At 43.8% G+C, this 23294-nt stretch overlaps 1 protein-coding gene across 2 annotated transcripts in view; it reads left to right on the forward strand.

Moving 5' to 3' along the window:
- The window catches only part of ARHGAP25 (Rho GTPase activating protein 25), a 90854-nt gene that overhangs the window by 35678 nt on the left and 31882 nt on the right, over nt 1-23294 (forward strand). Inside the window, exons 2-4 of one of the 2 annotated variants that reach the window (XM_047068116.1) lie at nt 6071-6270; nt 15738-15825; nt 21296-21412. In XM_047068116.1, the coding sequence (XP_046924072.1) occupies nt 6071-6270; nt 15738-15825; nt 21296-21412 (405 nt within the window). The remainder of the gene's footprint in view (nt 1-6070; nt 6271-15737; nt 15826-21295; nt 21413-23294) is intronic. The other variant, XM_047068117.1, reaches the window with a different exon arrangement.

Raw genomic sequence — 23294 nt, forward strand, 5'->3', positions numbered from 1 at the left:
CTCCTATTCTATCTTTCTCCATTACAACCGTCCAAATTAGGCCTCTGGATTTGCACCTGGAATATTGTACAATGTCCGACCAGTCTTCCCTTTTTCCTTTTCTCCCTCTCTCCTTCCTTTCATCCCTTCTCTCATCTTTGTCTTTTCTCCCATTTAACATAAAATCTAGTCCATTTTAATAATAATAACCTCCATTTAATGCCCATGTTCTAAGAAGCAGACAGTGGTTTGGGTCTGTCCACCTATCATTATTCATTCTTATAGACTAGCCACCAGCCTGGTATATATCATTATCACAATTTCACAGAGGAGGAAATGGGTCCTCACAGATTGAATATGACTCACCCAAGGCTACATATGTGGAAGCCTGTGCCCTCTGCCTTCTCTTTGTCAGGCACTGTGTTAGCTGCTGGGGATTCAAAGATGAGCAAATCCAAAGGAAGAGCCCCTATGTCCTTAGAGCATACATGGGGAGGGAAGACAGAGTAAGAAAAAAGGACCAGGCAGGATGAGAAGTGTTTTGATGGACATGTGTTCCCAGTTAAGAGATACCAGAGCACACGGAGTGACTGAGTCTGACAGGGCTAGGAAGGCTTCTCATGGGAGATGTGGCCTGAAGTAAGTCTTAAAGGATGAACAAGAGCTTTCCAAGAGGTCAAATTGGGGGTGGTCGGGGATGGGCAGGGAGAAGTGCAGTATGTGTGTGGAAAAGGAGCAGGAAATGCAGGAGGAAAAATATGGGCTCAGAACTCCTGGTAGGGAGTTTAGCCCACATCTTTTAAGATGAAGGGGTTGGAGGGTCATCTGAGGCTTTAGGCAAGAGAGTAACATGAGCAGATTTGTGTTTTAGAAGGACCATGTCATAGATAATGTCACCAATGGACTGGAGGTGAGACTGGTAGGAGAAGAAACACATCAGGAACTATTGTGGAAATCCAGAAAGAGAATAGAAGGGTCCACAAAATCAGGGAGGGGGTGAATAGAGAGGAAGGTTAGATCAGAGAGAGAGCGTTGTTGGTTGTGGTGACTCTGTGGAATGGGGCAGCTTTCTGGTTTAGTTGGTTGGCTGGGAAGACATCACTCATAGCACGTCATGGAGATCAAGGGAGGTAAAGCAGGTTTGGGTGTGTTTGTGGGTGCAAGGCAAAGGGAATGGTGGAGGTAAGGAAGGGAAGGTGATATATTCACTAGCAATGTGGTGACCTTGAGATTCCTACCTAGGTACTTGCAGGCAGTTGGATGGTTGAGACTGCAGCTCAAGAGAGGGTTTCTGGGGGGTGAAGCGTGTAAATTCTACTCTTTTTTCAAAGCCATTTAAGCATGGTTCTCAGACTAATGCACCGCTCATATCATCATATTGAGAAAATACCCAGCTTTGAATGAACTATTAGCATCTCACCCATAGATTTGAAGCCATCTAAAATAGAAGAAAAACTGAAGTGGAGTTGAGAGCAGATAGAAGAAATATCTCAAAAGTTGGCCCTAGAAGATTTTGTGATTGATTATTTTTGGGGTTAGGGGTCAGAAGATGGGAAGATGAAGAAAGGAAGTGATCATGCTTCCCAAGATGACTTCTCTGTTTATACTTCTGTCTTGAATTTTCTCTTGCTCCAACTTGGGGCAGAGAGTAGGTAACTTCTACTGCAGAAGCATCATCTGGCACTTCTGGGCATGTGGCATTTCTTCCATTTCTCTTTTCTTTTTGGTGCCCTCCCATAATGCAGAGTAAAATTCAGCATACACTGTATGTACTATTATGTAACTCATCCATATTTTCTCATGGGCCTCCCTTGCCAAGGTACATGAAGTGACTCCATAGTACCTCTCAGATCAAGGCTGAGTTCCTCACTCAGCCACCTGAAGATACTTCTTCTCAGGGACCTCTAGCTTGATTTTCTATTTGATGAAATGCTGCCCCATCATTTATAATCCATTTTTGTTTCATGCTTAGTAATGATAACACTCAGATTCCAGGAAGTGCTAACCAGTAGAACTTTCTGTGATGATGGAAATATTCTCTATCTGTGTTGTCCAATACTGTAGCTGTGAGCCACATGGGGCTACTGAGCACTTGAAAGGTAGCTGGTGTGACTGAGGAACTAAATTTAATATATTTTAATTCATTTGCATATACATAGCCACCCACAGCAAGTGGATACTGTGTTGGACAGCACAGTACTAGGGGGTCCTTCTTTCTCTCTCTACCAAAGTAAGGGTGGGTTTCTGATTTTATGGAAGCCCTCACTTCCCACTTCCCCAGAGTTTTCTGTAAACACTTAGCAACTGCCTTCTGACTTCCCACCTTGCCTCGTTTGCCCGCAGCCCCTTCTCCAGCCCACAGCCTGGCTCAGATCTCCTTCCCCCAGGGCTGGGAGCGTGCACTCTGTGTGCAATGACTGGCTCACAAGCAAAGCTTATCACAGTTTTTATTTTCATTATGAGAAACAGCTCCATTAATAGTAACAGATTTCTTTGTTTACTTTATCTGGGAACAAGTCACACCCACAAAGAAGAGAGACTGTTCAAAGGAGCTAACAAGGAAATTTAGCCCCAAACAAGTCAAACTTAAAGCCCATCAGGATTCCTTCCTTGATATTTGAATCATTTCATGATAGGTCTGGCTGGTAAGCAATGCTGAAGGCCAAGGTGGGAGATAGCTCTGACATGGGACAGAAAGCTCCCTTAGCCTTAGCCACTAGCTCATTGGAGCCCTAGCTGTCACCTCTGCAGTGTTTGGGACTAATTCTAGCCTTGTGGAGGCTTGTACAGAGCTATCCACACTCAAACTGTGGTGTGTAGCCATACCACTCACAATGAGGATGAGAACAGGTACTCAAGAAGCATTGGGTGGAGGTGTGGGGGAATGGTATCACTTCTGGAATATAAAAGATGGTCAGTCAAGGCCTTGACCATATGCAGGCAGACAAGGTGGTTGCCTATAAGGCACAAGGGCATCAAAGTCCCTGTTGGCCAGGTCTGAGAACATAAGTTCTCCATACCTCCTCTTGCTTTTGCCAGGCCATCCTATGATGCACAGATATTTCTAAAGGATGTTTTGTTTCCACATGTTTGTCATTGTCTTTGCCACAACAGAGCATAAACATTTCACAGAACTAACCACAGATGAATATCCCAGCAACTAAGTGCTGTGCTGAGTTAATTCTTTTCAATTATAGTGTCTTTTTGGCTTCTGTTTCCTCCATCCCACTCCTTCAATGCTGTTTGAGACCTGTGGTTTCTCCCGTTGTGGTTCTAACAATTTCTTTGGGTCTCTGGGGGTGGCTCAGGATGCCTGAGTCCTCAAAACATTCATGTGACATCTGCTTGTTTCTCTTCCTTCCTGGGCTGGCTTCATGTGGTGACATCACCTCAGAAGCCAACTAAAGGCTCCTCATTATGCCCCTGTTAGGAAGGTGGCCCTTCCTCCCAAGTCTGATGCTGCTTCAGGTAAATGGTTACATTAGGCTAGGCTATGCTGAGGCTATTAAGCTGAAGGAGAACTCCCCCAAATTTGCTGGAATGCCTCAGTCTTCCATTTTTAAACAAATTCTGTGTGAACCATTCTTTGCATTTCTGCCTACAATCTATCCTCTTTCTAGGACAGATAGGAGTCTTTGCAAGTAATGGTCTCTGACCTAGAGAGACAGAGCTGTGTACAGTTCTTCAAATTCCTTCCTCCCATTGTATTCTTGCCAAGACCCTCCTATCATTCTTTTAGATCATTTACGCAGACTTACAGTACGTGACTAGCCTCAGAGTGGCTGTTCTTTGAGTGACAGGTGGAAGATTGGAAGATCATGAAGACAGTAGTTAACTGAGGAGCAAGATCTAAGATAAAATTCTTTTTTTTTTTTAATGTTTATTTTGAGAGAGAGAAAGAGCATGAGCGGGTGAGGGGCAGAGAGAGGGAAAGAGAGAATCCTAAGCAGGCTCCGCCCTCTTAGCACAGAGCCCAACGTGGGGCTCCATCTCACTAACCGTGAGATCATAACCTGAGCCAAAATTAAGAGTTGGCTGCTTAACTGACTGAGCCACTCGGATGCTCCTAAGATAAAATTCTTAACTGGGGTGCTAGGACACACTGATACAAAGCAAACCCTTTGCAAGCATGCTGCCAAATTGGCATCAAAATGTCAAATGACTTTTTTCTGCAACTGAGTTTCTGCACTGTTAAGATGATATCTGTCTAAAAGGAGGAAGAATCAAGTATGCTTTGTCCCCTGGTATACCACATGCTATGATCTCTCCAATCTCTAGTGAGAGGTGAGGGGTCACTGCAAGTTACAATGTATGTGACAGGAACAGAGGCTCCTTGTGAGGATCAAGGGAACAGAGTCCTCTGGAGACAGCAATACAGGTCTGAAGGGTAAAACATGTAAATAGGGGGATAACTCTGAATACAATTAGTCTGTGAGGTCATATGAAATTCTGGTATCCGGAAGTATGCCATGAGCATAGATAAAGTTTGAAAACCACAGGCCTAGAAGGAGATAGAAAGAAAGGAGTCAAAAGCAATAGGAAAAGTCGATTCAATGCGTTAAAGATAGGAATGAAGGAAGAGAAGAAGTTGATTACAGAGCAACATTCTCAAATGCAGAGGGAAGTTTAGGAAGCTGTCAGAGATGATCTCCAACCTTGTAGCAGGAAGTAATGTCACCTGTTAATAAAACTAACAAGTGACTTTAGCTTACTTTGGACCAGGTACTATCCAAGTTATATATATTTATATATGTTAGCTTGTTTAATCTCCACGATAATTCCATAGAATTATTATCCTGTTAACAAGCAAGGAAACTGAGGCTCAGAGAAGTTGTGTATTGTACTCAATTGTCCAAGAGCCAGAAAAGGAAGAGCTGATCTCCAACCAGGCTGGGTGAAGTGGGTAAGAGTGAAGTTGGCTGCATTCAGCTGAGTCAAGAATGTTCCACGGACCTGCAAAAGCTGAAGAAAGGGGCTGTAAGACAGAGACTTCTTCCATCAAGGATAGGAGTGCAGGCACTGGGGGCTGGCAGCATGTAGCCAGGATGGCACTCTGATGTGGTGGAACTCTGTAGAAGGGCACTGTAGAACTGGCAGGAAAGAAGGGAGGTGGGGCTCAGAGGATATGTTCAGCAGGACCACAGGCCTGCTGATAGATTGCTGGGGAGGGAAAGAAAGGAGACAGTTATCCCACCCTGGAGTTACCTTGGAGACAAGCTGTGGACACTTGGATCTGATCCAGTGACAGCAGAGCTCTGGTGTGAAAACAAAAACCAACTGCGAGATACCAAGGGTTGAGGGTCTGAATTCAAATTCCCCTGCTGTTTTCTGCTGGCAGATTTCATTTTCCTTTCTAGTGCTTGTGTGTCGTCAGCGCATGGAAGGGCCCATCTGGCTGATCCTGTGGTAGGAAGGCAGCTACAGTGAGGCCCCTGGTGGAGCATAAAGGGCTGTAAACACTCTCAGAGGGCAGGGGACAGAGCGGCACTCAGGGACACTGGGCAGGAGCATTCAAGGAGGTGCCAGCTTCCTGCACGTTGGGGGCGTGGACTGGGCAGGGGGTTCGGGGCCTGCTGGGGAGGCACGCTGCCGGACGACGCGAGGTCCCAGCGGGCGCGCCAGCTCCTGCCCTGGGGACAGTGCCCGGCCAGCTTCCGGCTGCCTCTGCAGCTGCGTGGGAGTCCCCGAACCCTCCGAGCGGGCACTGTTTTCTCTCTTGTCAGATACCGACTCCCACGCAGGAAAAAGGAAGCACCTTTTGTCAGATGCTGCGGCCACTTCCTCTTCAGAAGGCTCCAGCCAGCCTTTCTCTTTGCAGAATGACGGGGCCGGCCTCGGGCTCCGGACTTCTTACGCATCGGGCCTCCGGCTGCCTCCGGCTTCCCTGTTCCCGGCCAGCCTGCGTCCTGAGCAGGCCCCTCGGCTGCCCCTTGGGGGTTCGGGGCTTTGTCCCTCCTGCAAGCCCGGCCCCGTGAGCCCTGCCTGACTGGGACGCGGCCCCCTGGGGCTCCCTCTGTGGCCTCGGCGCCCACCCTCTCTGCACGCCGCTTCATGTCCCTCAGCCAGCCTGCCTGTCTGTTCCTCTCCACAGCTCGGTCCAGGAGCGTGATGACCGGCGAGCAGATGGCCGCCCTCCACCAGCCGTCCGCCCCCAACCCGCTGGAGAGGCCCATCAAGATGGGCTGGCTGAAGAAGCAGAGGTCCATCGTGAAGAACTGGCAGCAGAGATACTTTGTGCTGAGGGCACAGCAGCTCTACTACTACAAGGACGAAGAGGACGTGAAGCCGCAGGTACCAGACCGGCTAGGCTGTTGGTCCCTGTTGGCAGGGGTCCCCTGTGTGCGCACGCAGGCGGGGGAGGCACCCGCAGGCCTTCTCCCTGGGACTGGACCCGCATCCATCCGAGAAGTGTTCCCTTTCTCCTTTCCACCAGTTTTTAGGCAGGTAAACTGAGTCGCAGAGATGACAGGTGATCCTCCACGGCCAAGACCGGGGGTGCGCACTGAGGAGCTTCCCAACTGCAGCCCTTAAGTCAAGGCTGGCGACATGGTCTTGGAGGGGTCGCGGTGTATGAGGGCTCAGAGTGGATTTGTGTTCAGGAGAATTGGTTTGTTTGATCGACCAATATTTATTGAACATCAATTATGTACTGGACATAGGTACATATGTCCAGGATGTTCTGGACAGGTTGTTCTGGATACTTGAAATCAACCAGTGAGTAAAACAGATAAAAGTCCCTGCATGTAGAAATTAGAAGATAAGGGGAAAGACAGAAAGTAATAAATAAGGAGAGTATGTGGTTTGTTAAGGAACAACTAGTTCCAAGAAAAAAAAATGAGTTAAGGAGAGATCAACCATTTGGGGGCTGTGGTACAATTTTACAAAGGGTGGTCAGTATGGCTGTGGAAGAGAGGCAATTAGTCAGGTGGGTCTCTGGGGAAAGAGGGCTTCAGGCAGAGAGGAAAAGCAGTGCAAAGGCCCGAAGGTGGAACATGTCTGCTGTGCACTGGGAATAGCAAGGAGTCAACATGGAGGCAACGGAACTAGGGAATGAGATGGGGTCAGAGAGGGGAGGGCAGACTTGAGGGTCACAGTGCAGATAGCAAAGAAGACCACTACACTGAGGGCTATGGGGAAGCACTGGGCTATGGGGAAGAAAGGGGATATTCTTTGGCTTATGTTGTAAAAAGATGGCCCTGGCTGTGGTGTTCAAAATAGATTCAGGGCCAGAGGCAGGAGGCATGGTGGTAATCTAGGTGAGAAGTTGTGTCATTTAGAATGTCGGTGGGAACTGTGGGCTAGAGGAAGATGATCAGGTTCTGGGTATACTTTGAAAGTACAGCAAACAGAACTTCCGGATGGAATGGATTTCCAGATGGAATGGATGGGGTCAGAGAGGACTTTGGTCCTAAATCTTGGGACTAGTGATTCCTCATGGCCAAAGTAGTGCATGAAAGTGAAAGGGGGTGCCATTAGCAATTATCCTGGGACCCCAGGTATAAACTGCATGTCTTGGAGCAACCAGGATGACTGGTCACCCCATCTAGAGCTCATGTTTGTGGAGGTGGAAGAGCGGGGTTGGCCAGAAGGAGCCTATTCGGGAAGACAGATTCCAGAACCTTCTGGATTCAGAAAAAAAGCCCCAAGAAGGGTAAGGATATTGAGGCTGGATGGCAGGGTACGTAAAGAAACTAGACAGTCATTTTGGGAGAGTGCAGTTCTCTTTAAGAATAAGCTTCGGGATCTGTGACACATCAGCAGCACCTGGTTAAGCAGGCCCTCCACTTGAGGGCTGTGGGTGTCGGTCACTGCAAAGGTTGGAGAAGGGCCAGAGACCCCACCACAGACTGGGTTCTTGCTCAGTGTCCTGTGCCTGGTAGCCAGACTTTCTTTTACTTTACGAACAACCCAGGCCCTATCAGAACCAAGCAATTATAGGCTAAGGTGATGGTGAGTAGCCGATGTAGGAAGTCTTCCCCTGTGCAGATTGAGGGAGGCGGCACTAATACATTAGCCTTCCCAGATCAGCAGAAAGGATGGCTCAGTGGGGTTTATTTCCACGGGGTGTAGACGGTAAGAGGTGTCATATGTCCAAGCTTGGGTTCTTTTCCTGGCTCTTCTACTGTCTGGCCATGTGATTATTTCATTGTTCTGGGCCCTTCTTTCTTCTTTTGTAAAATGATACAATCATACCTGTCCTGCACCTTACCACAGGCTCAAAATAATATGAAGTATGTGTAAAAAACTGTTTTGTGAAAACATAAACTGATGTCAAGGGTTAAATAAATTATTGGAGGTCCTAGCTTCTCTCCTTTACTTCTGAAGGAGGGAACTCAAAATCCTCTCAGGATTAAAGTCGCCTAGGATAATTAGGTAAAGCTTCTTCTAGGATGCCAACTATGTTTTGTTTTGTTTTTTTTTTCCTAAAGGAAATCTGTTAATACAATATGATCAATAGGTTGAGATCAATAGGGTGAGATCAATAAGTCAAATAAGGAAAAACTACGCAACCCCTAAATTGTGGCTGCAAGAAGCATTTGATAAAATCAATTACTCATTTCAGTTATAAAAAGTTTTTAAAAGCTTTTAGGAGTAAGATGATAATGTATTAGAAAGAAGATTTTATTTTATATAGATGTTTTTTTTTTTTAATCACAAAAGCTATCTGTGTGCATGGCAGAAAATTTGGGAGATGCAGAGAACACAAAGCAGAAAATGAAAATTATCCCATTAACAAGAAATAACCACCTAAATCCTCACTTCTTCTAGTTCTTTCTATAATATATAATTAGAAACTCACTTATTCTAAATACAAATTAGTATAATAATATTCTTTAATTTAAAAATTAATGATAAGTCATAAGTTATTATTAAATATTCTTCTACAGTATAATTCTTAATGGTGGCTGAACAGTCTATTGTATGGACATTCTATAATTTATTTGGGCTGATGTTTTTATATTATTATTACAAATAAGAGTTAACTGGGCATCCTTGTCTGCTTTATATCCATAATTATTTAATTAAGGTAAAGGAAAATCTATTAAAAATAAGGTACTTTTGGGGTGCCTGGGTGGTTCAGTCGGTTAAGCGGCCAGCTCTTGGTTTTAGCTCAGGTCATGATCTCACAGTTCGTGGGTTCGGGCCCCGTGCTGGGCTCTGTGCTGACAGTGTGGAGCCTTCTTGGGATTCTTTCTCTCTCCCTCTCTGTCTCAGCCCCTCCCCTGCTCACACACACTCTCTCTCTCTCTCTCTCTCTCAAAATAAATAAACTAAAAAACAAATTTAAAAATAGAGTACTTTTTTAAAAAAATGTTTTTATTATTTATTTTTGAGACAGAGAGAGACAGAGCATGAACAGGGGAGAGGCAGAGAGAGAGGGAGACACAGAATCCAAAGCAGGCTCCAGGCTCTGACTTGTCAGCACAGAGCCTATTGTGGGGCCCGAACCCACAAACTGCAAGATCCTGACCTGAGCTGAAGTTGGATGCTTAACCAACTGAGCCACCCAGGCGCCCCCCAAAGAATAAAGTACTTGTTAATTGCTATCATTTAATGTTGTTTTGAGATTCATAGACATTGCAAACATCTAGAAATGGCATAAAAGTTACAGACATTAGCTAAATTCTTGGAAAAAAGTAAAGGTATATTTCTATGCTATGTTTCATACCATTCATGATTCTGGATAGACTAAAGACTTAAATGTAAAAAAAAAAAAGTTCATAAAAATCCTAGAAGAAAATGCAGTTATCTGCATAATCTTGGGAAGGCAGGTGTTTTTTAAGCATAGCATAAGCAACAAAGACAGCACATGGGAAAGCTAATTTAATTGCATAACTAAAGATGTCTGTATCTTAAAAACCAACATCATAAAGTGAAAAGACAAATAATAAGGAAGAAAATATTATATATATGAATATCATAAACAAATATTCTTAATATTTAAAATATTCTTTCAAATCTATTTTTAAAAGTCCAAATAGTTCAATAGAAAAATGAGCAAATGACACAAATAGACAATTTACCAAAGAAATATAAGAGCCAATACGTGTATATAAAAAATTCAGTCTCAGTAATAATTAAAGACATGCAATGTAATCTAACAAGGCATCACTATCCCCTTAACAAATTAGCAAAGATTTTACAGAAATTTCAGTGTTGGTAAGGACAGGGAACAGGAATTATAATGCACAGCTGATGAAAATGAAAATCTGTACAACCTTTCTGGAGTGTAATACATGCCTTTTTAAAAATGCAAACTCTTCAGTGCACCTGGGTGGCTCAGTCAGTTAAGCATCCAATTCTTGGTTTTGTCACAGGTCATGATTTCATGATTAGTGGGTTCAAGCCCTGCGTAGGGCTCTGTGTTGATAGCATGGAGCCTGCTTGGAATTCAAATAAATAAATAAATAAATAAATAAATAGACTTAAAAATTTTTGCAAAATCTTAGACCTTGCATTTCTGATTCCAGGAATTTAACCAAAGTGTTTGCTTAAGACTGATGTGGATAATTAAAAATTCCTGTACAGATTTTTACCACTGTATTGTTTTTAATAGTGATATTGAAAACAATGCCCAGTAGTAGGGGCTAAGTTATATCAAGGAATTTTTATATATTTATACAATAGAATACAATTCTGCTGTTTGTGTCCTGAATTTATATTTTTTGAAATAGAAAGATATCCATAATATTGCTTTGAAAACAAAAACCAGAAAAAGCCAGTTTACATCAGGGGATGATGTATGTACTAATCCCATTATTGAGGGAAAAAATAATGAATCTGTATTTATGGAAAAAGGCTGGGAAAGAAATACACAGACCCGTTAATAGTGGTTATCTTTGAGAACTGGAATTTCACACAATTTTTAATTTTCCTCTTTTTTGTCCATTTTCTAATTTTTCTATAACAAAGGTATAAATTAGTTATAAATTTATTTATTTTTATTAAAATTTTTTTGATGTTTATTTATTTTTGAGAGAGAGAGACACAGAGCATGAGCGGGGGAGAGGCAGAGAGAGAAAGGGAGGCACAGAATCCTGAGCAGGCTCCAGGCTCTGACTTGTCAGCACAGAGCCTATTGTGGGGCCCAAACCCACAAACTGCAAGATCCTGACCTGAGCTGAAGTTGGATGCTGAGCTGAAGCAGGCCCTAGGCTCTGACCTGTCAGCACAGAGCCCAACATGGGGCTCAAATTCATGAATTGCAAGATCATGACCTGAGCTGAAGTTGAGGTTGGAGACTTAACCGACCGAGTCACCCAGGCGCCCCTAAATTAGTTGTAAATTCAAAAAGAACACGCACACATTCTATTCCTTTAAAAATCTCAAGCAGAAACCCCAGTGATCTTGGAGCATTCAGATGAAAAAGGCTCTCATGTACATTGATGATATGCAAAAAAGTTGGCAAAACTTTCTAGAAAACCCTTTTGGCCAGATTTCTAAGAGTGACAAAAAATATCATATGCTTACACCAAGTCAGTTTGGTTTTAGGAAGTGATCCAAAAGAAATAAGATACATGCAGTGCTGTTTATAATGAGAAACTTTGAACCTAATGTCCAACAAAGGAGAATGACTAAATAAATTATGGAACCTATATGACAGACTCTTGTGCATACTCCCCGGGAAGCTTGGGGCTCAACAGAAGGCAGTCTAAGTGCATTTTCTTCCCCTGAGGTCTCAGCAAGGTCTGTCCAGCTTTAACAGCACAATGCTCTGTAAGTCTATAACTTACCTTCATAGAACTCATTCCCAAAGGTTCTTTGTTGGGGAAACTGTTTAAAACAGAACCTCAGCAAACTGCCCTCAAGTCCCTACTACAATGATGGTTCTAGACAATCCTCGATTAGTTGTCCCCTTGGGTCATCTCCCGGCTTTCTGGGACGTTCCCACAGGTGGCTGTCTGTCAGTGGCGGGAAAGTGTTTCACAAAAGGCTTTCTGGTGGTGAGCTGATAATGATGCAGCATTAGCCAATATCCGTGGTGTAAATGCCCCATCATGGCTGATTCAAGCTGCCAACATGACATCACTGAACACAGAGTTGAGAAGAGACATGCGAAGCACAATGTTTCACAGTACTTTTACTGCACAGATAGATGTAAATAATCACACATACAGAAATAATAGTAAAATCTAGTAAATAATTAGGGAACTATGAATTCTGAGTATTACCTTTTTTTTAAATAAAATAGTTCATTGTAAGCTTATAGAATTTAACTTTTGATACCAGCTGTGGTTAACAGCTCGCTCACATTGTTCTTGAGAATGTAACAGTTTGCTCTTGTGAGCTGCTGTGAGCACACCACTGCCAGGCTGTCCACTCTGCTTCATTGCCCTAGGACTTGTGGCCTCCAGCACACATGCCCACCTCCTTCCATCTTTGTACAGAGTCCACCCCAGTCAACTGGCTGTGCAGTCGAAAGGGACAGTTTGGTCCCTTCCCTGCCTGGGGCCATTTCCCTCCTCCCCATCAGTGTCCCCACCACCACTACTGTCTCGGTTACCGCTTCCCACTCTCCTCTCTTCATTCATGATGTTCAGGGCTCTTGTGCTCAAGCTGAGAAAGGGCTAGGGGCACCTGGATGGCTCAGTCAGTTGAGAGTCCGGCTTTCAGCTCAGGTCATGATCTCACGGTTTGTGGGTTCGAGCCCGTGTCGGGCTCTGTGCTGACAGCTCAGAGCCTGGAGCCTGCTTTGATTCTGTGTGTGTGTCTCTCTCTCTAACCCTCCCCTGCTTGCACTCTGTCTCTCTCTCTCTCTCTCTCTCTCTCTCTCTCTCTCAAAAATAAATAATAAACATTAAAAAATTTTTTTTAAATAAAAAATTAAATTTTTATTTAAAAAAATTTTTTTAACCTTTATTATTTATTTTTGAGACAGAGAGAGACAGAGCATGAGTAGGGGAGGGGCAGAGAGAGAGGGAGACACAGAATCTGAAACAGGCTCCAGGCTCTGAACTGTCAGCACAGAGCCCGATGCGGGGCTCCAACTCACGGACCGTGAGATCATGACCTGAGCAGAAGTCGGACGCTTAACCGACCAAGCCACCCAGGCGCCCCTAAAAAATTTTTTTTTTAAAGACGAGGAAGGGCTTGCAGTTTTTCATTTATGTCTTGGTGGGAATAAGTTTAACTGATGGTTATTTCTTCCAGCAAGTAAGTGGGACTTGTAAGTAAAGCCTTACTTGTCATTCTGAAATTCCACTGACTGGGATTTGAATCACAACTTTCCTATTAACTCGCTTTGTGATCTTGGATCAGCTCAGTAACCTCTCTGACCCTTACTTCATCTCTCCATTGGGGAAAACAACAGTTTGCCCTTCACAGAGTTTTTATGAAGATTTAATATGATAGTGTATTTAGAGCATTTAGCACAGAGCCTGGCACCTAGTAACAGTTCAATAAATGGTACTAATATATTTTGTATTTTATTTTTACTGTTTTGGGATGAAGGTGATTTGGGCATATCAAATAATAGCATAGAGAGGTATTTAGAAGAGGCAGACACCTCTGAAATTATACTTTCCTTTTCTTCTGCCAGGCAGTGCTCTTTCTTGTTTAAAAATAATACAGCTTTTGGGGTGCCTGGGTGGCTCAGTCGGTTAAGTGTCTGACCTCAGCTCAGGTCATGATGTTGTGGTCTGTGTGTTCGAGCCCCGCACTGGGCTCTGGGCTGACAACTTGGAGTCTGGAGCCTGCTTCAGATTCTGTCTCCCTCTCTCTCTGGCCCTCCCCTGCTTATGCTCTGTCTCTCTCTCTCTTTCTCTCAAAAGTAAATAAACATTAAAAAAATTTAAAAAAAAATACAGCTTTTTATTCTAATGCCATAACTCATGCAAAGTAGGCCAGCTGCACAATCTCAGGGTCATTTTTTTTTTTTCTGAGGCCATTGATATTATTTAAAGATGATGATGATCATGTAGGTGGGAGTTATTTTTAAGTAATAAAATTAGAGAAATGTAGAAAAATGCGGAGTTCCCTTTTATAGATATTTTTTCTTTTTCTTTTCCTCCCTCTCCCTCTTCCTCCACCCCATCCTCCACTTCTACTCTTCCTCTTCTGTCTTATTCCTTCCTCCTCCTCCTTTTCTTCTTCTTCTTTTTCTTCTACTCTTTTTCTCACTCAGTCTTAGACATTTTTATTTCTAGACTCTCAAGAAACATTTGTTCTTTCAGGCTCCTGAGCTGATCTGAGAGTTTGTTAAGACTGTCAAAAGTTCGGAAATAACAGAAGTAAAACCAATACATCACCAAAGTAGTAATTAGTAAAAGTTTTCTGTGTACACACCAAAAAGACAGTTTGCAAACTGGAATTTCTGAAACCAAAACATGGAATGAAGCTCAGGGATATATTGTTATAAAGCAGCTTTTTAAGTGAGAAAGCAGTGACTGTTTATTCTTCACAGTGATTACTTACAATGTTAGAATTTCCTTAAATGATAGGGAATTGGTCAGTGATTACAGCTCAAGTTTTGCTTATGATTTCCAGAGGCATAAGCAAGAAACGATCCAGGTCAAGTTTGTCTTGCAAAGTCAGTGAAATGGAACCTTGTTTGTATGACTAAATGGGTTTTATTTGCTCATGGAATTTTCAAGGCTGATCTCTGTTTGTTTTTGATTTTAATAGATTCTTTGATGCCAATCTTGTCCATTCACACTCTGTTCCAAAGACACATATGTTTACCCAGCTAGCATCAGACACGCTGCTATCATGGCCAGTGAGAAATTCTGATAATTCCTACAAATAAGCTGTGTCCCTTTGTGTAGTCACTTAGACTTCCAAAGCATTGGTTTCCTCATCTACAAAAGAGAAGTGACAAGTTTTGCCATGCTTCTGATACGGAGCTGTTGTGGGAATCTAATGAGATAGTGCATGTGACTGTGCCCTGTAAGTGGTAGAGCACAGAGCAGACACATGCTGGAAGTGACTTGTGCTTCTGACAACATATTCGCATAGAAGAGGCCACATGTCCTTCGCGCCCTCACTCTCTGCCATGGGTCCATGATCCTCCTCCCCCCTTCCAGGGGCCGTTGAGCTGATGGGTCCCCACCACCTCAGCTTTAACTCACTTCTGAGATGAATTACCATTTTGTCACTTACTAGCTCTGTGACATTGGGCAAATGTCATAGAACCTTTCTGATTCCCAGTTTCCTCACCTGTAAATGTGCGTAACGATACCTTGCTGGGAGGATTGTTGCAAAGACTAAATGAATAATACATTCAAGGTGCTTAGCAAAGGGGTAGACACTTGGGATGTGCTGCTCAGCAGCTCTTGCTGCTACTAAGTACCCTCATCTTCTTGAATGGTTACCTGTGGTTCAGCCCCCAGTGGAATCCCTGGCAGCCGGGCAGGTAGAATGGTACGCCACACTACCTCTGCATACTATCTCTGCAAGGCCTACTAGTCTCTTCCCTGCTTACAAAGATCAGATGTCTGGTTTGGCCAGGAAGTCAGGTGGTTGGAAAAGTACGAGGAGACAGGTGTCAGCGATGACACCCTTTCCCCTCATTCTTCTGTCAAGATTTGTTCTTTTCTCTCGAGGCACCTAGCTTACTCTCAGATAGCTGTCACTTAACTTGACAGAGACCTGAATAGCAGAAGGGCCCCATTCAAAACTGGGATGCTAGCTTTTCATGTTCCTTTCCACCTATCTCCCTCACCTATCCCGTCATTATCCTATCTGTCCTTCAACTTAATTTTAGTTTATAGGTGACCAAATTGCTGCTTATCTTAAGGAGCTAACTTTTGCTGTTTCAGGGTTGCATGTATTTACCAGGAAGTACGATCAAGGAGATCGCCACAAACCCAGAAGAAGCGGGGAAGTTTGTCTTTGAAGTCATTCCAGGTAGGCAACCAAAGTGGGGACAGAGGTACATTATATTCCCATCTTACTTCTGGATCCTAGAAGTCAAGGCTGAGTCTGTCAACCAGCTAACCAACCAACCTAGTAAGAATGCATAGTTATTCTGTATATAGTTAATGAACCTATACTAGTTCATTAGCCTGCAGGCAAACTAAGTGGGCACATACTTGGTACAACTCTGGAAGCCTTTCGTCAGTGCACGCTTGCAGCCAGGTGTTCCCTAGGCCCTGGGACACTGCTCGGAAAAGTACATCATTCCCGCTCACTGAAAGGAGCTCGGTTTTGAAGCTGAGTGGGACACTAAAATTAATAGTTAAAATATGGGGCCCCTGGGTGGCTCAGTCGGTAAGCGCCCGTTTGGCTCAGGTCATGATCTCATGGTCTGTGGGTTCGAGCCCTGCGTCGGTCTCTGTGATGTCAGCTCAGAACCTGGAGCCTGCTTCGGATTCTGTGTCTCCCTCTCTCTCTCCCCCTCCCCTGCTCGCGCTGTCTCTGTTTCTGTCTCAAAAATAAACGTTAGGGAAAAAAAAGAATCAGAGATTTAAAAAAAATAGTTAAAATATAAATTGAGTGATGTGAAACTGTCATTTTGGTAGGTCAAAAATGGTCTACAGTCAGTAGTCACATATTGTTCAACATGACCTAATAAGAAATGACAGCCCCAAATTACTGAGCACTTAATACATGTCAGGTGCTGAAATTCACCTATTGTGCGTGTTAGCAGCGCACTAGAGGGTGCTTTTTCCCAGGCTAGAGTTACCTTCCTCAAATACATCTGGGGCAAGGGGAGGTTGTCTTTGTCTCAAGGGGAATCCGTGTTTGTGTGAGCCTAGCATGCAACTCTTCCTCTGAGGAGGAGGAGAGATGGATAGACCGTCAGATAAAAAAGCAAAGGAGTGCAGTTTGGAAAGGAGACCACCTGGGAAGAGCTGAACTTAAAAAAACAACAACTTGTTTTTCTTTGTTTTCTATAGTAATAGCCAGTTTTAGGATTGATTTCTTTTTTTTTTTCAACGTTTATTTATTTTGGGGACAGAGAGAGACAGAGCATGAACGGGGGAGGGACAGAGAGAGAGGGAGACACAGAATCGGAAGCAGGCTCCAGGCTCCGAGCCATCAGCCCAGAGCCCGACGCGGGGCTCGAACTCCCGGACCGCGAGATCGTGACCTGGCTGAAGTCGGACGCTTAACCGACTGCACCACCCAGGCGCCCCTAGGATTGATTTCTACATTATAATTTCCTCTAGTTATCCCCCAAATACCAAACATTTACATGGCACTAACTCTGTATCAGTCACTATACCAAGTGTACCAAATATATTTCTGCTTCTCCCTGTCTCTTGCTCCTTTGCCGGCCCCAGCACCACCGGGAACTCCAGAACTGCTGGTCTGGCTGTGCAGCCAGGCTGACACAGCAGGGGAGGCTACGAGTCCCCTGAGTGGGCTCTCCTTCCCTTAACTGCCTCCTTACCACTCACACAAGGCAGCCGTGTGCATAAGAAATGACAAGGAAGCCAACATAGCAATGAGTTGAGAGTGCCCGGTCTGTAGCCATGCCACCCAGCTCCAAATCCTGGCCCTGCCACTTTCTATTTGTGTAACTGTGATCAAGTTATTTAATTTCTTCCTGTCTCTGTTTCTTTATCTGTGAAATGGGGACAATGATGATGACAGTGAGGGCTGATGAAAAGTATATTTGGCACACTGGGTATAGTGACTAATAGATAGTACCTTATAAATGTTTGTTATTTGAGAGATAACTAAAGGAAATTATAATGTAGAAATCAATCCTAAAATTGGCTATTACTATAGAAAACAAAGAAAAACAAGTTGTTGTTTTTTTAAGTTCAGCTCTTCCTAGTTGGCCTCCTACCCAATGGGCACTCCTTTGCTTTTTTATTGCATTGTATTGTATTGTATGTATGTGTGTATGTATGTATGTATTTAATTATTGTCAAGTTAGCTAACATACAGTGTATACAGTGTGCTCTTGGTTTTGGGAGTAGATTCCTGTAATTCACGCTTACATACAACACCCAGTGCTCATCCCAACAAGTGGGCTCCTCAATGCCCATCACTCATTTCCCCACTCCACTGACCCCCACCCCATCAACCTTCAGTTTGTTCTTCGCATTCAAGAGTCTCTTATGGTTTGCCTGCCTCACTGTTTGAAATTATTTTTTCCCCTTCCCTTCCCCCATGGTCCTGTGTAAGTTTCTCAAGTTCTAAAACATGAGTGAAAACATATGATATCTGTCTTCCTCTGATTGACTTATTTCACTTAGCATAAGACCCTCCACTTCCATCCACATTGTTGCAAATGGCAGGATTTCATTCTTTCTCATTGCCAAGTAGTATTCCATTGTATATATAAACCACTTTTCTTTTGCTTTTTAAAAAAGAAATTTTTATTACATTTATTTATTTTTGAGAGACAGAGTGAGACAAAGTGAGAGTGGGGGAGGGGCAGAGAGAGAGGGAGACACAGAACCCGAAGCAGGCTCTAGGCTCTGAGCTGTCAGTACAGAGACCGATGCAGGGCTCGAACCCACAAACTGTGAGATCATGACCTGAGCTGAAGTCAGACGCCTAACTGACTGAGCCACCCAGGCACCCTTCTCTTTTGCTTTTTTTATCTGAAGGTCTTTCCATCTCTCTTTCTCCTCAAAGGAAGAGTTTATTTTTTTTCAGTCTCTCCTCTCTGAGAAACCCCCCTTCTTTTCCCACAAGTTTCTTCTAGTCCTAGGGCCCCTTTCCCAGAACAATGTGTGGGATGCAACCATCCATGGTAACATGTGTCCCAGAGCCTGAATTTTCTGCCAAGGGTAGCCCTACCAAGAGCTCTGGCTGCAAATTCGTGGTGGGCTTTGCACCAAAAGCCCAAAACCGTTGAAGATTGCTGTGCTAGGGTGGGAAGATCTAGCTTTTCATTATCAATTACACTTGCTGTGGTCTCCTGATGCACATGCATCTGCACGTACATACATCTGATCAGAACAAACAATTCTAAGGCAATAATAAGGTAGGGAACCATTTTCCTGAAGGAGCCATGATTCTCAAGTCTTCACCCAACTTAAAGTGAGGCACCTTTTGTATTATGATGTAGAGAATGTTTAGTTCTTCTTTTTGTCCTGCTCTTAGCAGGATGATTTCAGGGGCCAGTGCTGGCATAGGAAATGGCCTTCCTACTCAGGGCCCTCTCTCTGTGATCACCAGTGTCAGTTGCACAAAGGCCATGGAGAAGACTTTCACTGTATTCATGCTATGTTTTTTTTATTTGGGGAAGGCAAAAATTTAGGACAAGCTTCCCTCTCCCTACTTACCTCTAGCAGAATAAAATGTTCTCCTTCCACCCAAAGGAAGTCATCAGGGATAGAGAGAATTATTCCTTCTGTTGCATTTAATTCTTATACTGCCTTGTGGGTTGTTACAACAAGTTTTTTGAGTACCTGCTATGAACCAGGCATTATTGTAGGAATTGGGAATCCAGAAGAGAAGAAAACAGCCTACATGCAGGTTACAGTCTGATGGGGAAGACTGACAACAAACCAAATAAATGAGTAAATGGAATAGTTTTTATGATGGAATAAGCACAATGGAAAAAATTAAAGGAAAGAAAGAGAAAAAATTCTGATTGAGGTGGGGATGGTTGTGGTTCACTTATCATTTTGAATAGAGTAGGCACTCCAATGTGCCCAACATTAATTGTTTTGTAGGGCAACATGAGATTTTTGAATTCTCTTTGGTTTTGATCCCTTGAGCCTATCTAATATCATGGAGCTTCACCTTTTTTCACCCTTTGGGACCAGAATCCATCCTGTTATCAGGTCATCGGCTTTTTTGACCAGAAAGGTCAGTCCATATAAGCCCTGGCCATTCAGGAGCATCCTGAGAGCCGGATGTATCTCAATGAAGTAGAGACAAAACTAATGACAAAACTAAAAGATCTCCCAGGAATCAAGGTAAACTGAAAAGGCATGTTTTTGATAACACAATAGAATGGAGAATAGGTATTATGGTGGAGAAGAGTACCAGATAAATTTTGGCCAAGGTCAAATTGAAAGCAGTAAGGGCTAGTGGCAATTATTGGGAGAAGGACCAGGGGCCTTGCCTTGAGTTTGGTGGTAACTTACTGGGTTCCAATGGGCAGGTCTCTTTGCATCTCTGGACTTGAGTTCCATTACCTGTAGAGTTGAAATGATACTAGAGCCCATTCTATTTCAAAGGGATATTGTGATTCTTACTGGATTCTTTACTTTTGCTCTGAACACTTTTTACTTCTCATTTTACTTCTGGAAACACCTAGCTCACAGGAATAGTCAGGGCCTCATGGACTGACTGTTCTGGTCAAAAGAGTTGATGACCCAATGATAAGATGGATTCAGAATCAGGTTGTCCCAAAGCATAAAAGAAGGTGGAGCTCAGTGATATTAAGATAGGCTTTGTAAGGAAACCAAAGGGAATTTGAAAGTCTTTTGTTGCCCTGCAAGAATATACAGGTTTGGGCACAACTGGGGTGCCAGGACAGGCTTTTTTTTTTTTTTTTTTTTTTTTTGAGAGAAATGCCCTGACATTGTGAGAAGAATGGGTTGATGTTTACACAGACACTTTGAAATTTAATAGTATCCTGTCATTGAAAGAGGCTGCTGTTATGTTCTTATCCTTTCCAAGACCTATGTTAGAGGCTTTTCTGCCCCCTCACTTCTCCCTCTCTGTCCCAATTTTTCTTTTTGTCACTTTTCCTTTCTTTCTCTTGGTAGCCTCTCCTTGCTCCACCCCCTTGTCAATTCCACCACCCTTTTATGCATTTGGTAACAAGAACCCAGGAAACATTACATATGTCTGTGAATAATCATGGGTTTAAATTGAAAATTGTAAGGAAAGTCTTAATAAAATTCATTTGTCCATCAACTATCTATGGAGAACCTACCATGTGCAACACCTTGTATAGGCAGGAGAGTAGAAATTCTGGATAGGAAGCACTGATTTTGTGAGGAAGACACACATGTGCTCATTGTCTCTCCTTTCTGAGTTGCTGTTACCCTCCCCGTCCCAACAGCTGAACTTATGAGTAGCTTAGGAAAATGTCTGTGATGGTGTGAAGGACTAAAGTCCATCTCATACAGGCTGAGCCTGTCTCCTCTAACTGACATTGCCCCTTGAACTTCCTCTTCCTTTCTGGGAGGAAATCGCTTCTGTCCTCCATAGGAGCAGATCTGAGCCCAAGGCATCCCAGTTGCAAACCACTGGTGCTCAATAGTTTATCTATAGAATTAGAGTTTCAGGTGCATAGCTCTTCAGTTCCCTTGAGGATAAGTAGACAATGCTTTGTGTTGTTTGACTGGTTGTTTAATTGAACCAAGGAAGCAGCTGAAGTTTGGCTTCCCTTCACTTTCCTTGTCCTGGCCTCTTACCACTTGAAGAACTTCATTAGTGTTACTTCTTCCTCCAGCCTCATGGGACCAGAGTCGCACTGGACAGGACTCCTATGTCCTCATGGCCAGCTCTCAGGCGGAGATGGAGGAGTGGGTTAAATTCCTTAAGAGAGTCGCTGGCACACCCTCTGGAGGTAAGGACCCTGCAGGCTTGCCTGGGCAGGTGTCTGTGACATCTCAAAGATGGGGAGACCACCAGAGGACAACTCTGAGGCCACACTCATTGCCAAGCATCTAGCTTCCCACCCTCTGTGACCTCAGAGAGCCAACTCTAGATTAGTTGGGTGGACTGCAGCCCTTTGTACCTCATCGGCAAATATGTGTGATGCCCTGAAGCAGCCTTTTCTCCTCTCTGGGCTGCAGTTGTCATTTGTAAAATGGGTGGGTTGGACCAGTTGACCCCAGTCCCCAGCAGCACCAACATTCCACAGCACCATGATTCTGCCTGGTTTTGGCCTTGTGGGGCCAGAGAGGATGGATGGCAAGAGCTATGCTGAAAGCTAAGAGGAGGTGATCAACACAGGACAGTTGAGTGGCTGGCTAGAGTAGGGGCGCTCAGACTGGGAGAGGTTCAGGAGATGGGTCCGGACTCTCAGCTTCTCGGTGAATTCAGGGTGAGCACTTTTCTGGGTTCCATAACCAAGGTGTTTGAGTTTTCTGGGAAACCTGGTATTGGGTCTGCACTAGAGGAAAAACCGCTATGAAAAAAAAATCTGCAATTAACAAACAAGTGAATCCACTGTGTGTTTTTTCCTTTTGTAAAAATATGAAGAACTGATACGGGCGATCTCCACTGACCACTTTCCTTCAACTTTTTAGGAATGCACTTATTTGTGTCAGCTCCAGGATAACTGTATATAATTGTTTTTCGACTGTCCTGACTGTTATTCTGGAAATCATGGCAGTGGCGGGGGAGCGGGGGCTCTTATAGTTCAAATATTAAATATTTATTGGATTGCCCAATGGTTTCTTTAAAAAAATTATGAGCACCGTAACAATTTTGTGGAAATCTGAAAAAATATGGGAAGTCACCCCTACAGTCAGCAGAGGAATTTTTATGTTTTTCCATCCAGTTGGTATTCATATATACATTTCTTTTTTTCCCTCAGAATGACAAGCATGGAATATATACAATTTAATACCTTTTATTTTATAGCTAAAGGGGTTTTCCCATGTTGTTAGATACTCTTAATTAACTCATTCCAGGGATTATTTGGTTACAAAAAATAGAAATTACATCCAATGATGTTAGGCAACAAAGAAGGATTTACTGGGTAGGTACAGTAGCTACTCGAAGAAACCAAGGGAGAAGTGGTAAGAGGGCTCAAGAGATTAGGGCCCAAGAACTGAACCATCAGCCCAGAACTTACCCTGTCAGTTTCTCTGGGGCCCATCAGCTTCGAATTCTGCTTTCCTCTGGCTGCCTGTTTTTGCGTCCTTAGCAGCGTTCTGGCACTTACTCCTGGCCCAATCCAGCTGTGCCAGCCCCAGCTTTCCTGTATCTCTCTCTCGAGCACAACAGAGGCCGAGCTCAGCCTCCACCACCCCATTCCATACTCCTGAGAAGGAGGATCCATCTGGATAGCTGGGGGCAGGAGACCACTTTAAGACTCAGGAGCTGGGGCAGGGAGGTGGTCCTGTAGCTGGTGATCTGCCCTGCCGGGCCTGGGAGAGAAGTTACTGATAGGACACCCAAACTCAAGAGTGCTTGCCACAGCCATCGTGAGCAGCCGCATCGTATTACAAAAAGAATAGCCTCCTTTCAGTAACCATTTCCCAGTTCCTAAATACGATGTTTTTTTACTGTGCTAATCAGTCCAAGATGAGGTTTTCATTTATGAAAGCTCTCTTGTATACCATTCAGCCTGGATAATCTTAGCTGTGACCCTCCTTATTGCCCCAGATTGTAAGACTGTGAGCCCCATCGACGTTTCCTGCTTTCCTCAGTCCAGCGCTTTAGGCAGCCTGCGTTGACAAGGGTAGTGGACATTGCCTAATTATGCACTTATTCTGAGT

This window comes from Lynx rufus, unplaced genomic scaffold (genome assembly GCF_022079265.1).
Source record: "Lynx rufus isolate CCGP_SWC_20201006 ecotype Redwood Valley unplaced genomic scaffold, mLynRuf1.p SCAF_8, whole genome shotgun sequence".
In the NCBI taxonomy this organism is placed as follows: Eukaryota; Metazoa; Chordata; class Mammalia; order Carnivora; family Felidae; genus Lynx; species Lynx rufus.